Source organism: Lissotriton helveticus, chromosome 8, assembly GCF_964261635.1.
Source record: "Lissotriton helveticus chromosome 8, aLisHel1.1, whole genome shotgun sequence".
Lineage (NCBI taxonomy): Eukaryota > Metazoa > Chordata > Amphibia > Caudata > Salamandridae > Lissotriton > Lissotriton helveticus.
In genome coordinates, this window is record NC_136069.1 from 1,246,985,348 (window position 1) to 1,246,999,764 (window position 14,417).

General features: G+C 49.8%; 1 protein-coding gene across 1 annotated transcript in view; it reads left to right on the forward strand.

Annotated features, from left to right (window-relative positions):
- The window catches only part of HERC2 (HECT and RLD domain containing E3 ubiquitin protein ligase 2), a 1,611,099-nt gene that overhangs the window by 1,342,495 nt on the left and 254,187 nt on the right, over nt 1-14,417 (forward strand). Inside the window, 1 exon segment of the mRNA XM_078658234.1 lies at nt 12,483-12,680. Within this exon segment, the coding sequence (XP_078514360.1) occupies nt 12,483-12,680 (198 nt within the window).

Consider the following 14,417-nt stretch of genomic DNA (forward strand, 5'->3'; position numbering starts at 1 on the left):
TTACCAAAGGTAAGTAACTTGTTCAACATGTACATATTAATGTACTATTGAAAACCCTACCCAAGAGCATTTCTCTGCTGATTCAGTTGATTTACCCCTTTTATTCTTTTTTTTTATTTAACCATACATTTGTGTGAAGAAACCCTCCTCCGTGTTCTTGCCCTCTTTGATGGATTTCTACAGAAGAGATTGTTTTCACTAACTTTGTGGCTTTTTTTCACATGATTTGGTTAGTGTGCATGTTAAAGCAACCTTTTACAAACATCGACCATTTGTTTATTGGAAGTGAAAAGAAACCAAAGAAAACATGATTTTTCTTTCAAAAATAGACCAGAGAAAGAGGCAGGATCTGAAAAGAGGAAACAAAATTAGCAGCCGCACTGTTTTGTTAGAGGCATGCATAAATTTAATTGGAATGAAAGCATTGTATCACCCAGTGATCACCTGGAGTGCATCAGTCGTGAAGTATTTCTGCTTCACTGTGACAAGAAACTCACATGATGGTGTGATAAAACAAAAAAAAGCGGCTAAACTGTGGCTGGTGGGTTCTGCAACTTTGTTGGCATAATATTGCTGGCAAAGCTGGCAAGGGAATGCTTTCCCTGTTTGGGCCTGAGGTGGCTGTGTGCCTGTCACCATGAAGAGGTGCAGCCATTGAGGAATACTTGGGTGCGTATGCACTTGTTGGTTCTGATGGGCATGCTGATGTGACTTGTGGCTCCTATTAACTGACCTCTACTACACAGGTGACAGGTACTAGATGCCTCGGGTGATGCAGTGCAACTGAGGAGCCTGGCTTGGTGATGAGAGGACACACCAGACTTGTGGTGGATACTCACGGCTGTGTATTGTGACCTTCTGGTGGCTACTACTAACCCCCTCCTGCCTACTCTACACTCTGGACTTTTGCAGCACTCAGACTGTTGACCTAGTGCTATTAGTCCAGTCTTGGACTGGTGTATCCCAGTGGTATGTGGCAATCGGAAAGAGACACATTAGTATTAGATTCCTTACCTTAGAATATCCCCAGGCGTCAGACTGGATCCGGAAATTTTTGCGTAGCAGTACCCTTGCGCGTCGGTAGGCGTCGTCTGCGGCTCCGCGTCCGTCGTGGGCGCCGTGATGACGTCGTCGGAGTACTTAGACGCCGCCTCCGCGTGCTGACGTCAGTTCTTCTTTTTTCCGCGCCAGCAAGCGCAGATCTGGAAAAAGCAGTAACCCTAGTCATTTTTGGCTAACCCTTTTTTGATCACTTTTGATCGTTTCTCGAGTCTTCGACTCCAACGGTGCCGTAGGGATGCCCGGCTTTAAGCACTGTGAGGATTGCGACCGTCTGATGTCGGTCACGGATCCTCACCGACGGTGTTTAACTTGTCTCGGCGTCGATCACGACGACAAGGCCTGCTCCGACTGCCGGGCCCTCTCTTCGAAAGCCAGGCGGGAGCGGTCCCGCAGGCGACTCAAACTCCGGCAGTCGGTCCCGCGCCGCGAGAGGTCTCGGTCCCATGGGAGGTCGAGGGACAGTGCGCGGGCTCGGAGCCTCCACAGCTCCGAGAGTAGGCCGCACTCCTCCGGGTCGAAGTCGTCGTCAGGTAAGAGGCGCAAGAAGTCCAAGCGGCGTCATCGCTCTGCGGACTCCCCCCGACGCTCGCGCGATGCGGCCGGGGGTTCGGGTGACACCACCCACGCGGCTCCGACGGAGTCGCAGGTGCTGCGTCCAGCCCGATACCCTACGGTCCCTGGGCTTCACGCGACGCAGGAGGAGATTGAGCGCTTCCTCATGGCCATGAGGAATCTCTCTCCTCCGACGGGCTCCGCGGCGCCTTCGGGCCCAGCGGACCCGTCTGGGAACCCTAGCGGGTCGGGGGGTTCGGCCCGACGCCGTCGGGTGCTACGGCCCCGACACGGCCGACGCCTTCGGGCCCGGCGCCGCAGGTTCCCGCTATCCCGACGTCGCCGGCGCCGAGGGGTTCAGTTGTTCCGGTGCCACCGGCGCCTTCGGGCCCGGCGCCGCGGGACACCGCTGGACCTCCTTTGGGATCTGGTTCGTCGCCGGTGGACCTTACGACCTCCCCGGTGTCGGACCCTCAGGTGTCGCCTCCTGCGCCGTCCTCGGGCGGCGCCGTCCTCGGGCGGCGCCGTCACCGGTTCTACCTTCGTTTCTGTTCCGGCGTCGGGGCGGCCCCGATGGGCGCCGCTCCAGACGTCGTTTGGAGAATTTAACTTCTATGAACAGGCCCCATTAGTTGAAGACCCTGAGTTTCAGGAGATGGGTGCTGAAGAGGACTGGGAGGGGTCTGAGGACCCTCTGACCAGAGAGTGTCAGTCTCATGAGGACTGGACAGGAGACCTTGGGGAGGCCAATGGCCTGGACACCTCTCCAGACACTGGTTTTGTCTCCCCTCCTACCGTGGCAACGGAGGAGGGGGCAACCTACAGTGTGGTGCTGATGAAGGCTGCCAAGGCCTTGGGCCTTGAGCTCCCCGTCGCGGCCGTGAGGACTAATCTCCTCACTGAGGTCCTTAAACCGCAGTCAAGCTCGGCCGAGCCTCTGCTGCCCTTTAATGAGGCCTTGACCGACGTTCTACTGGGCACTTGGTCCAAGCCCGCTACGGGTTCGCCCGTAGATAGGAACGTGGCCAGACGCCACCGCCCAGCCCCGGGCGACCCATGTTTCCTGTCCACCCACCCTACCCCCGAGAGCCTGGTCATCCAGGCCTCCAATTCCCAGACCGCGTTCCCGTCGGCCCCGCCGGACAGGGAATCCAAGAGGTACGACCAGTATGGGAAGAAGATCTTCTCATCCCTTAGTCTGGGCCTGCGGTCTTCCAACACCGCCTGCCTCTTGGGACGTTACACCCACTCTGTGTGGGATAAGGTCGCGGAGGTGCTGCCTGAGTGTCCGTTGGAGGTACGGGCCAAACTCGGCCAAGCCCTTGTGGAGGGCCGGGATGCAGCCAAATATTCCATCAGGTGTGGGCTGGATACCACCGACTCGCTAGGCAGAGCGATGGCAACGACGGTGGCGGTCAGACGCCACGCCTGGCTGAGGTCCGCCAACTTTTCGGCAGATGTCCAGAACACACTCATGGACATGCCGTTCGATGGCCGTCGCCTCTTTGGCGACAAAGCAGACCATGCGCTTGAGCGCTTTAAGGACTCCAGGGCTACGGCCAAGTCCTTGGGCCTCTCGGGCCCGCGCCAGCAATCGGCTGCTTTTCACTCCTTTCGTGGCCACGGAAAGGGTGCGCCCACACGCGCTGCCAGCCACGCTCCGCAGGGCAATACCCAACACGGTGGCGGCCGTGGGAACCGCCGTCCGGGTTGTCGAGGTCAGTCCACACCTTCCCCCGCAGCATCCGCCTCAAAACCCTCCTAGTCCGTGCTTTCAGGCCCATGTGACGCCAGTGGGGGGCAGGGTTCGCCATCACCACCTCCACTGGCGCACTGTCACATCGGACAGGGGGGTGCTGCAAATCGTCCGAAGGGGCTACTCCCTCCCCTTCGAGGCGACTCGTCCAGCCATGCCACCGCAGAACCACTGTGTATCGGGGGATCATTTGCGACTTCTGCAGGAGGAAGTTACGGCCCTCTTGGCCAAGGGGGCCATCGAGCGCGTTCCTGGGCCAGAAGTAGGGTGTGGTTGCTACTCCCACTACTTTCTGGTACCCAAGAAGGGCAAAGGGGGCCTACGCCCTATCTTGGACCTAAGGAACGTCAACGGCTTCCTCCGGAAGGAGAAGTTCAAGATGACGACACTGGCTCAGGTCCTGGCTGCCCTGGACCCAGGAGACTGGATGGTAGCGTTGGACTTGCAGGACGCTTATTTTCATATCCCCGTCCTGCCTGCCCACCGGCGCTACCTGCGGTCATGGTTGGCCACGAGCACTTTCAGTTTACCGTGCTCACCTTCGGCCTTACCAGCGCCCCACTGGTGTTCACAAAGGTGATGGCGGTGGTCGCAGCTCATCTGCGCAGGTTAGGGGTTTCAGTCTTCCCCTACCTCGACGACTGGTTGTTAAAGGCGGGCTCGCCCCAAACAGTCGTCAGCCACCTCCAGACAACGGCAGACCTCCTGCACCAGCTGGGGTTCTCCATCAATGTGCCGAAGTCACACCTGTGCCCCTCTCAGAAGCTCCTCTTCATCGGAGCGGTTCTGGACTCGGCGCGGTTTCGGGGTTATCCACCCGAACAGCGGGTCCGGGATATTCAGGCTCTGATTCCCATCTTTCAGCCGTTAACCCGGGTTTCGGTCAGGTTGACGCTGGGGCTGATGGCCTCCTGCATCCTACTGGTGCATCACGCCAGGTGGCGGATGCGGGCTCTGCAGTGGGACCTGAAGTTTCAGTGGGCCCAGCATCAGGGCAACCTGTCCGACCACGTCCTGATCTCGGAGGGCACTGCGAGACAGCTGCAGTGGTGGCTTACGGACCGCGATTGGGTCAGCGGCAGATCCCTCTCCCTTCCCCAACCGGAGCACGTAGTTGTGACGGACGCGTCCCTCCAGGGCTGGGGAGGCCACATGGGAGAGGCGGAGATCAGAGGCCTCTGGTCTCCGGCGGAGGCCCGGCTCCACATCAACCTGTTGGAGCTCCGGGCGATTCGTCTGGCACTGAAGGCATTTCTCCCCTCTGTCCGGGGGAGTGTAGTGCAGGTGTTCACGGACAACACCACCGCCATGTGGTACTGCAACAAACAAGGCGGGGTGGGGTCGTGGACCCTTTGTCAAGAGGCTCTTCGCCTTTGGCAATGGCTGGAACGCCAGGGCGTGACCCTGGTGGCTCAACACCTGGCAGGTTCTCTGAACGCCAGGGCGGACGAGCTCAGCCGTCGGTGCATGATGGATCACGAATGGCGTCTGAACTCGGACGTGGCGCAAGGCCTCTTTCAGCGATGGGGAGAGCCTTGGTTAGATCTATTCGCCACCACAGAGAACGCGCAATGTCATGAGTTCTGCGCGTTGGAATTTCCAAGGCGCCACTCGCTCGGAGACGCTTTTCGTCGCGAGTGGAGTTGCGGTCTGTTGTATGCCTTTCCGCCTATACCACTTCTGCCCAGAGTGCTGAAGAAGATCAAGCGCGACCGGGCCCAAGTCATCCTTGTGGCTCCGGACTGGGCGAGAAGGTACTGGTATCCAGAGCTACTCAGTCCGTCAGTCGATCCCCCGGTTCGTCTGCCTCTTCAGGAGGACCTTCTGTCGCAGCAGCAGCGGACGGTCCTCCACCCGAACCTGTCCAGTCTCCACCTCCATGCTTGGAGATTGAGCGGCGACAGTTGAGGCCATTTGACTTGCCTCCTGAAGTTTGTAACATCATTCTGGCAGCCAGGCGTCCCTCCACGAAGTCGGTATACGCCTGCAGGTGGAACAGATTTGTGGCATGGTGCACAGCAAAGGCTGTGGATCCCCTCAATGCCCCTCTTTCTGAGGTCCTTCTCTTCCTTCTTTCTCTTGCCCAGCAGGGCTCTGCTCTGGGCACTATCAAGGGCTACCTTTCTGCCCTTTCAGCCTTTCTAAGGCTGCCTGATCAACCTTCTTTGTTCAAGTCCCCTATTGTAAATAGATTTCTTAAGGGCATCACACACACGTTTCCTCCTGTTCCGTTTGTGATGCCTCAGTGGGACTTGAACCTGGTTCTTACGTTTCTGATGTGCGCTCCCTTTGAGCCGCTTCACAACTGTCCTCTTCGCCTTCTGACTTTGAAGACTGCTTTCCTGGTTGCCATCACCTCTGCCAGGAGAGTGAGTGAGCTCCAGGCCCTTTCTTGTACTCCACCTTTCCTTTCTGTCCATCCGGACAAAGTGGTGCTGCGTACCAAACCTTCTTTCCTGCCCAAGGTTGTCACGGCCTTCCACATCCGGCAGTCTATCACCCTGCCAACCTTCTTCCCGCCACCGCATCCCTCTAAAGAGGAAGAGCGGCTCCACCGTCTGGACCCAAAACGTGCGCTCTCATTCTACTTAGATCGCACACGCCAGTTCCGGGTGGATGACCAACTCTTTGTTGGTTACGTGGGCGCTAAGAAGAGGAAAGCGGTGCACAAGAGGACCATCTCCCGGTGGATCATCCTGTGTATCCAGGCATGCTACTCCTTGGCTAGGAAGGAGCCCCCTGTTGGATTGCGGGCTCATTCTACCCGAGCGACGGCGGCTACCACTGCCCTGGGCAGGGGTGTGCCCTTACAAGACATCTGTCCGGCAGCTACGTGGGCATCGCTGCACACGTTTGCAAGACACTACTGCCTGGACAGCCAAGTCCGGAGGGATGGCTTCTTTGGCTGTTCCGTCCTCCAGGACTTTCTGGTGTGATTATTGGTTCGCAGACCCGCCACCGGGATTGGTATTGCTGGGGTATCTATTCTAAGGTAAGGAATCTAATACTAACGTGTCTCTTTCAGATGCACAGGTTACTACTTGTGTAACGATATATCTGTAAGAGACATTAGTTAGTATTAGATTCCTTACCGACTCACCCATCCTCCCCGTTCTGCGAAGCAATATCTAGGGTTAGGGTTACCCCCTTTCAGGGCCCTAGTTTCAATTGCACCAGTGTTGGTTTTTAACATGGCTCTGCGTTTCTGGCGCGGAAAAGCTGTGTCTAAGAACTGACGTCAGCACGCGGAGGCGGCGTCTAAGTACTCCGACGACGTCATCACGGTGCCGACGACGGACGCGGAGCCGCAGACGACGCCTACCGACGCGCAAGGGTACTGCTACGCAAACATTTCCGGATCCAGTCTGACGCCTGGGGATATTCTAAGGTAAGGAATCTAATACTAACTAATGTCTCTTACAGATATAGCGTTACACAAGTAGTAACTTGTGCATCAGGATTCCAAGTTTCCACACCTGCATATCGATTTCTCAATGTATCATCTTATCATGAGACCACCCTTTTGGGAACTTTTCATAAATACCAGAGTACCTTATTACTGTAAGGTCAGTACATAATCTCCTTCTGTTCCAATATTAACCGCCTAATCTAACTTGTCAGTGGTGATAATTGCTGTTCACGGCATTACCGAGTCTGATGCAGGATTACTTTTCGTCTATATACTCACTCTTTCTCTGGTTCTCTTGATTTACTATTATCACTACTCTTCACTTTTCTTCACAAGGTGTATTCTGACGGCTGCATGTTCAATTGGACTTTTCCTTGCTGAGCACTTCAGGATGTCACATTGTGCAATACTGATGGAATGAGGTCTTCATCCAGCATCCTCGCAATTTTGTCTTTTCAAATAGGGTCTAGTAGCTTCTTCTTTGGGCACTTATACATAATGAAAGTTGGTCTCCTTTTTTTTAACAAAATGACTGATTTTATAGTTCTGTTTCACAAAAAGTACTCCCCTGGTTACTTAACTGTTGGTACTAGTTACGTTTTTAGGACAATTCCTGAACTAACACTGGTGGAGAATCCCATGTGAAGCTATGAAAATTAACCCACTATGAAGTGGGAAAGCAGGCACATCCTTTTGTTTTATATTCCCCCACACACCCTAGTGGTGTCAAGCTTCATCATCGGGACACCCTGACGCCTAGAAGTCAGGGTGGGCTCGACCATATTTCAGGGAGCACTTCGTGAGATGTTTTTGGCCAGGGGGATAAAGATTTAAAAATCCACCGTCAGATCCCAGTTTCCCTTTATTCTTGGATCTGCCAGGGACATTAAAAAAGGAAAATTCGGGTCAAAAGGGATATTATGGTCCTAAGACCCTATTGCCAACATGTTTCAGTCCGCTTGTGCCCATGAAGGGTGCTGGACTTTCTTCAGGGTGGGATTGGTTACCCCCTGGGAGAAGGAATAGTAAGAGTTTCCCTATACTATTTTGAATAAGGGCAGATAGCTGCTCCTTGGTTTTACTTGGACTTTAACTTTCCGTTAAATCACCCCATCCCATTTTGGGGGAGGTTGTACTCCATGTGGGACCTCACCTTACACTGGGGTATCCCTTTAGTCAAACAGCCATCAAGGGTCCTGCCCGGCGATTCTTCCTATTTGGAGAGGGTCCCAACGGCTTGATTTTATAGTTCAACATAATTTACAACCTTGAAGAAGTCACTTTATGACGAAACATGTGTTGCTGTTATTCAATAGCGAATTTACAGAAGGTTACAAAACCTGGTTTTTCTCTACAATAAACTTTTGAATTAAAGTATCTACATGCATTTTTACTTTATGGATTGACTATACTTTTTGGGATTCTGTTTGAGTGCTGGGATATCTCTTGTTGACTCGCAGTAAAGACTAAGGCAACCTGTTGATGGAGAACCCATGCCGCCCTTTAACAAAGCTTTCACAAAGACATTGGTGGCGACCTAATCCAAACCCTGCTTGACTCCCCCAGTATGTCACCATGTTGCTAGGCCTGCTGCTGTGGACATAGCCTTTCTGGCCCAACTCCTGACTGCTGAGATATTGATGATTCAGGCTTCCACCAGCTAGTTCAACCCCAATTAATTCCCCACTGCTCTGCCAGATAGGGAATCAAAGTGCATAAACCTTTTTGGGGAACATGTCTTCTCATCTTCCAGTCTGGCTTTAAGGTCCCTTCTATATTTGTGTGTCCCTCTAGGATATGGACAGCAATATCCTGCCATTCTTGAAGAAATAAGAAATGCTTCTGATCAAACTATTCAAGAAAGATTAGACATGGCTTTTTATGTGCTATGGCCGCTTCTTGATAGTGCAGATTATTTAACCCCTTCAGCGCTGATGACAAAGCCAGCTCGTCATGGGCGTTACCTGCGCTACGCGCATGACGAGCTGACTTTGTCACGTTACGCGCGATTTTCAAATTTCAGCGCACAGCGGGAAAACCCGCTAGCGCGGTAGAGGTTAAGTCCTGCCATGGGCAAAAGTGTTGTACATAAGCATCACGCCTGTACGCACGCCACAGGTTTTTTGTTGAGATGTGCAGGTGTTCCTTACAAATGGGCCATTTGATGGCTCCAGGCTTTTTGTGGACAAAGCTGATACTGTACTGGAGCTCTTCAAAGACTGCCAAGGTATGGCACACTCCTTAGGCTTCCTAACCCCAACCTGTCAATTCCACCATCAATCCTGAAAATTCAAAGGATACTCTCGGGATCTTGCTAATTGTCAAAGGCATCCCTTGCAACATCCTATTCGGCCCCTTCATTTCCTAGAGGATATGGTGGCAGAAGCCTTAGTCACCAGCAAGGATAGCTGCAACGGCAGCCAAAACTGCCTCTTATGGTCATGCAAAGCCGGTTGAGAGTAGAATTTGTTTTTAACTTCCCGCCTGGCTTGCAGTTACTTCAGACCAGCTTGTACTGTAAGTTTTTATTATGGTTACACTCTTTGCATGCTTTAAGGTTTGCACTCTATTACGGCTGATCCGCATCTTAAGGATGATAGAGCTGATAATAAAACTGATGCCAGCGTCTAGCGTTGGTGCGGATTTATAGACCTGCCCAGTCACTTACATGAGCTGTGCAATGTTGCTGTGTTACTGCGGAATCTTATAGTGGCACACACAGAAGCAATTGCTGGGAAAGCTCTTGGCGCCTGGGGGAGTATCCACCAGAAAGAGCACTACCGAGGTTAACTTTTTTTTTTTTTATATCTGTTTTGGGTTTTATGTTTGGGAGAACTGGCACAGTTACCTTGCCATTCAGATAACCAAACTACATAGTAATTCTACTAGAAATATAATATAGAAACTCAGACTAATGCAACTTGAATAGACAAATCCCCAACCCAAATGTTCCTGCACTCCGTCTCCATTGGCACCACATTGTTTTTTAGGTCTCGGCCTATTCCCATTCCGCAGGAATGGAATAGGACGAGTTTATAGCAGTGAAACCAAGACTTAAACTAAGGTCTACCAAAAAGAGGTTTTCCACGAGTGCATGTGCACATGCACGAGCCCGAGCCTTCTGCCTGCCTCCTAGGCAATCTGCTTCTCCGCCCCCCTGGTGTTTCTGGCTTGCTCTTCAAAGGCTCCCCATACCATTTGCTCCTGCCTCCCCGCCCACTGCTTCACACTTCACGGCCGCCAGGCCGTGAGCTCGCATTTCTGCCCAGCAGCTTCAAAGGGATCTTCTTTCCCACCCACTGCTTCACACTTCATGGCCTGGCGGCCGTGACTCGCATTTCTCCTCCCCCCCTCCCCACAGCAATGCCAAGAGCTTGTTTTACAGGTTCCTAGAGGCCTTTCAGATTCCCTATCATTCAGCAGCTTGACTTCAAAGGGATTTCATTTCGCGGCCGCGTTTTTTCTGCCCCTGTTAGGCTCGGTTTTTTTTTTGTGCCTTTGCCATCTTCTTTCATCACATATACACCATCCTGACAAAATGCATCCACAGGCACAGACATTAATGGGTCACCCTCTTTTCGAACCTTTTATCTCCCTCTTAAAACTGTCCATTTGCTTTCAGCTTAAAGGGATCTCTCTCTCTTATACTCATGACTAACCCCCCTCCTCCCCCCTCATCGGAAAGTCAACGGATTGTCAACTATGCTGATTGGTGGAGGGAGAGCTCATATTATACTGGCGTGTTTCTATTGCACGCTTTTCACTGTATTTCTTTCAACAAGTGTCCTGCCCATCCGCAAGCAGCAGACATCCACAAGCGCCAGACATCGCCAAGCGTCAGACATCACCAAGCGTCAGACATCACCAAGCATCAGACATCCGCAAGCGTCAGACATCCGCAAGTGTCAGACATCCACAAGCGTCAGACATCCACAAGCGTCAGACATCCACAAGCGTCAGACATCCACAAGCGTCAGACATCCACAAGCGTCAGACATCCACAAGCGTCAGACATCCACAAGCGTCAGACATCCACAAGCGTCAGACATCCGCAAGCGTCAGGCATCCGCAAGCGTCAGGCATCCACAAACATCAGACATCCACAAGCATCAGACATCCACAAGCGTCAGACATCCACAAGCGTCAGGCATGCACAAGCGTCAGGCATGCACAAGCGTCAGGCATCCAAAAGCATCAAGCATCCACAAGCATCAGACATCCACAAGCATCAGACATCCACAAGCGTCAGGCATCCAAAAGCATCAAGCATCCACATGCATCAAACATCCACAAGCAACAGACATCCACAAACATCAGGCATCAGACATCCACAAACGTCAGGCATCCACAAGCATCAGACATCCAAAGGCATCAGGCATGCACAAGCGTCAGGCATGCACAAACGTCAGACATCCACAAGCGTCAGACATCCACAAGTGTCACACATCCACAAGCAACAGACATCCACAAGCAACAGACATCCACAAGCAACAGACATCCACAAGCAACAGACATCCACAAGCAACAGACATCCACAAGCAACAGACATCCACAAGCGTCCGGCATCCACAAGCGTCAGACATCCGCAAGCGTCAGACATCCGCAAGCGGCAGACATCCGCAAGCGGCAGACATCCGCAAGCGTCAGACATCCGCAAGCGTCAGACATCCGCAGACATCCGCAGGCGTCAGACATCCGCAGGCGTCAGACATCCGCAAGCGTCAGACATCCGCAGGCGTCAGACATCCGCAGGCGTCAGACATCCGCAGGCGTCAGACATCCGCAAGCGTCAGACATCCGCAAGCGTCAGACATCCGCAAGCATCAGGCATCAGACTTTTATTTAAGTATTAATTAAAAAACATTGTTATTTGTAATATCAATACATGTAAGTCACGTAAATACAACACATATTGCATTACAAATGCTATAGGTGTCACATTTGCGAAAGTTATAACTATTGGCATGGTAAATGACAAAGCTATTAATTTCGCTATTTTCAAAAACAAAACCTAAATAAAAAAGTTGTCATTTACAATACCAATAGCTCAAACTTTCCTAATACGAGACCTATTGCATTGCAAATGCTTGTTTTGTAAGTATATACTAGTGTGTTAATTCCATAGTGATGCTTTATCTTTTCATTTGTTGGTTGTCTCATAGAAAGCCCTTGTTCAAGTCCCACTGGTCAATAAAAAAACTGCTGTATAATCCATAGTCCTATCTAGTATACAGATGTACCAGACAAGTAGCAAATAGGACTAAAATAGGTAACATTTAGTGGACCAGGATTTACAGTCTTGTTTTCGCATAGACATTAATGGGGTCACTTAGACCTAAGCATTATAAGAAAAGGCTGATAGAATGTATGCCTGTTTTAATGATAGTGCCTGCTAGAAGTGGAGTGCAAGTTGTTTTCCCTCCATTTTTAGACAAGCAGCTTACCACCATGTGGAGCCTGATGAGAAGGACCAGTGGTAAATGTAAAAGAAAAATTTGAAAAAAACATACAAAACTGACAGAAAGAGTTTTACGGTATAGGTATAAACTGGAGCAAAAAACATCCAATACATGGTACAAGGTATATTTACACTGGATGGTTTTTGCACCTGCTAATATATCTTAGTTTTAAATTAACATGTTAGTGAATTTTTATTTGTATTTTATACCATTGGATTTGGCTAATAATCCTTTTCTTTAACAGATCCCAATGGAGTATAATCATCTACAGGAAATCCCAATTATTGGCTTGAGAAATAGATTATTGCTGCTTCATCATATCTCAGAACTATTTTGCCCCTGCATTCCCATGTTCGACTTGGAAGGACGGCTTGACGAGACAGGCCAGGGGCCTTCAATTGGGTTTGACACATTGCGTGGAATTCTGATATCTCAAGGAAAGGTATTTATCCAAATTTTAAACAGTGAATTTTTTGTGGGGTACCTGTCATATCTTTGAACTGTTTGCCGTTGCATTCCCATGTTTGACTTGGAAGAATGCCTTGAAGAGACAGGCCACTGGCCTTCAATCAGATTTGACACATTAGGTGTAATTTTGTTATCATAAGGGACAGTATTTATCCAAATTCGGATTGTTGATTCTGAGGTGTGCCTGTGCCGACGTTATATAATTATAATGCAAGGCCTACTCTACTCCTGAGGCAGTGCTGTACATTGAATGCCCTGGCAAGAGGTTTGTTATAGGCATCTGGTTAACACTGTAAAACAGAAAAATGATTTCATGACATATCTTGTTATGTTTTAGAATGTTGGCTCTGTAAATTCGTTTGGAGTCAGTTGGTTTCTGGGACTTGCTGATGACTAGATCTGCGGTGGCTTTTATTAAGAATTAGCGTTTCTCTTCACCTACCTATATACATATATTTGGCAACGGGTTCTGCTTCAGATCACTGCCTCCTGGAACCAATGGAGAAGTATTCCTGGCCATTGGGATGCCTCGCTTATTTTACCATGCATTACTTTAGTAAATAATGCTGATCAGATAAGGTGGCAGCCTTGGTAGTATCATCATTGAAAGATGTTTATAGAAGCAGTGCGGTTTGTGTTGGTTTGCGAATGTAAATTTTGCTTCCTGAGGAGCTGGTTTGTAGTTGGTAAACAAGCACACTGCCCCACAAAACAAGCAGAGAACAGCAGGAAAACATTTAACGGTAGGGTGAAAACCTATACAAGCCCTACTGTTCATAGAAACAAGTGGTGTATAGTTGTTGTTTTTTAAAGTTGTATTTATCACTTTTTTTATCAAATACACTCCATAGGTAGCACACATTCAAAACGTGGTGTATAGTTGACAGGCATGATGCAAGATTGGTGCTGTTTCCAAGTAGTGCACGCTCAACTAGGTTTGAAAGGTACGCAATTGTGTATGCATAGCGGTGATCTTTACTGATTGGTTTAATTTTCCCTGCTCAACATACAGAGTGCGATGTTACTGCTTCACTGACCGTCTGTTCGTCTTTTGTAGAAAATCGTCTTGCAAAGAAGATTCTCAATCTTGAGAATCGAAAACACTTGTCCGGACATCAACATCCAACCCGGATTCCAACATCTCGCTACCAAGCCAGTTTTTTTGTTGAACTCTTTTTATCGAAGTTTTAGACATAAAAACAAAATAATGTTTCACCATATGCAGATCAACACTTAGTCTGAAGAATGGTGCTTAAGCATATGCTTCAATTTGCGAACGAGCCGCGTAGCACCATGATACATGAAGGAAACGTTTTTTTTTCTTCAGTTTAAAGTTTATTGAAGAAAAAGTGATAGCAAACATAGGAAGAAACATCATATAAGAGAGAATCGCAAAGAAAAATAATATTATACAGTATAAACCTCAATACAATCTATAATTGATATACAAATGGTGGTGGGGGAAGATAGGGGAGGGAAGGGGGAGGGAACATGAAAATAAAGCAATATGGGTAAGAAAAATTACCTGAATCTTAAAGCTAAGTCAACAACAAGATGAAGAAAACGTTTTTGAGACAAAATAAATGGTACAGTATAAAACTACTCAAAGCACTTCCACCCCACCCTTCCTCTTTATATCCCTTAAAGAAAACCAAACGGAGCTGTGTAGCAAAGCAGAAGAGCATCAGTGGGAGGGTGCATTTGGGGTATT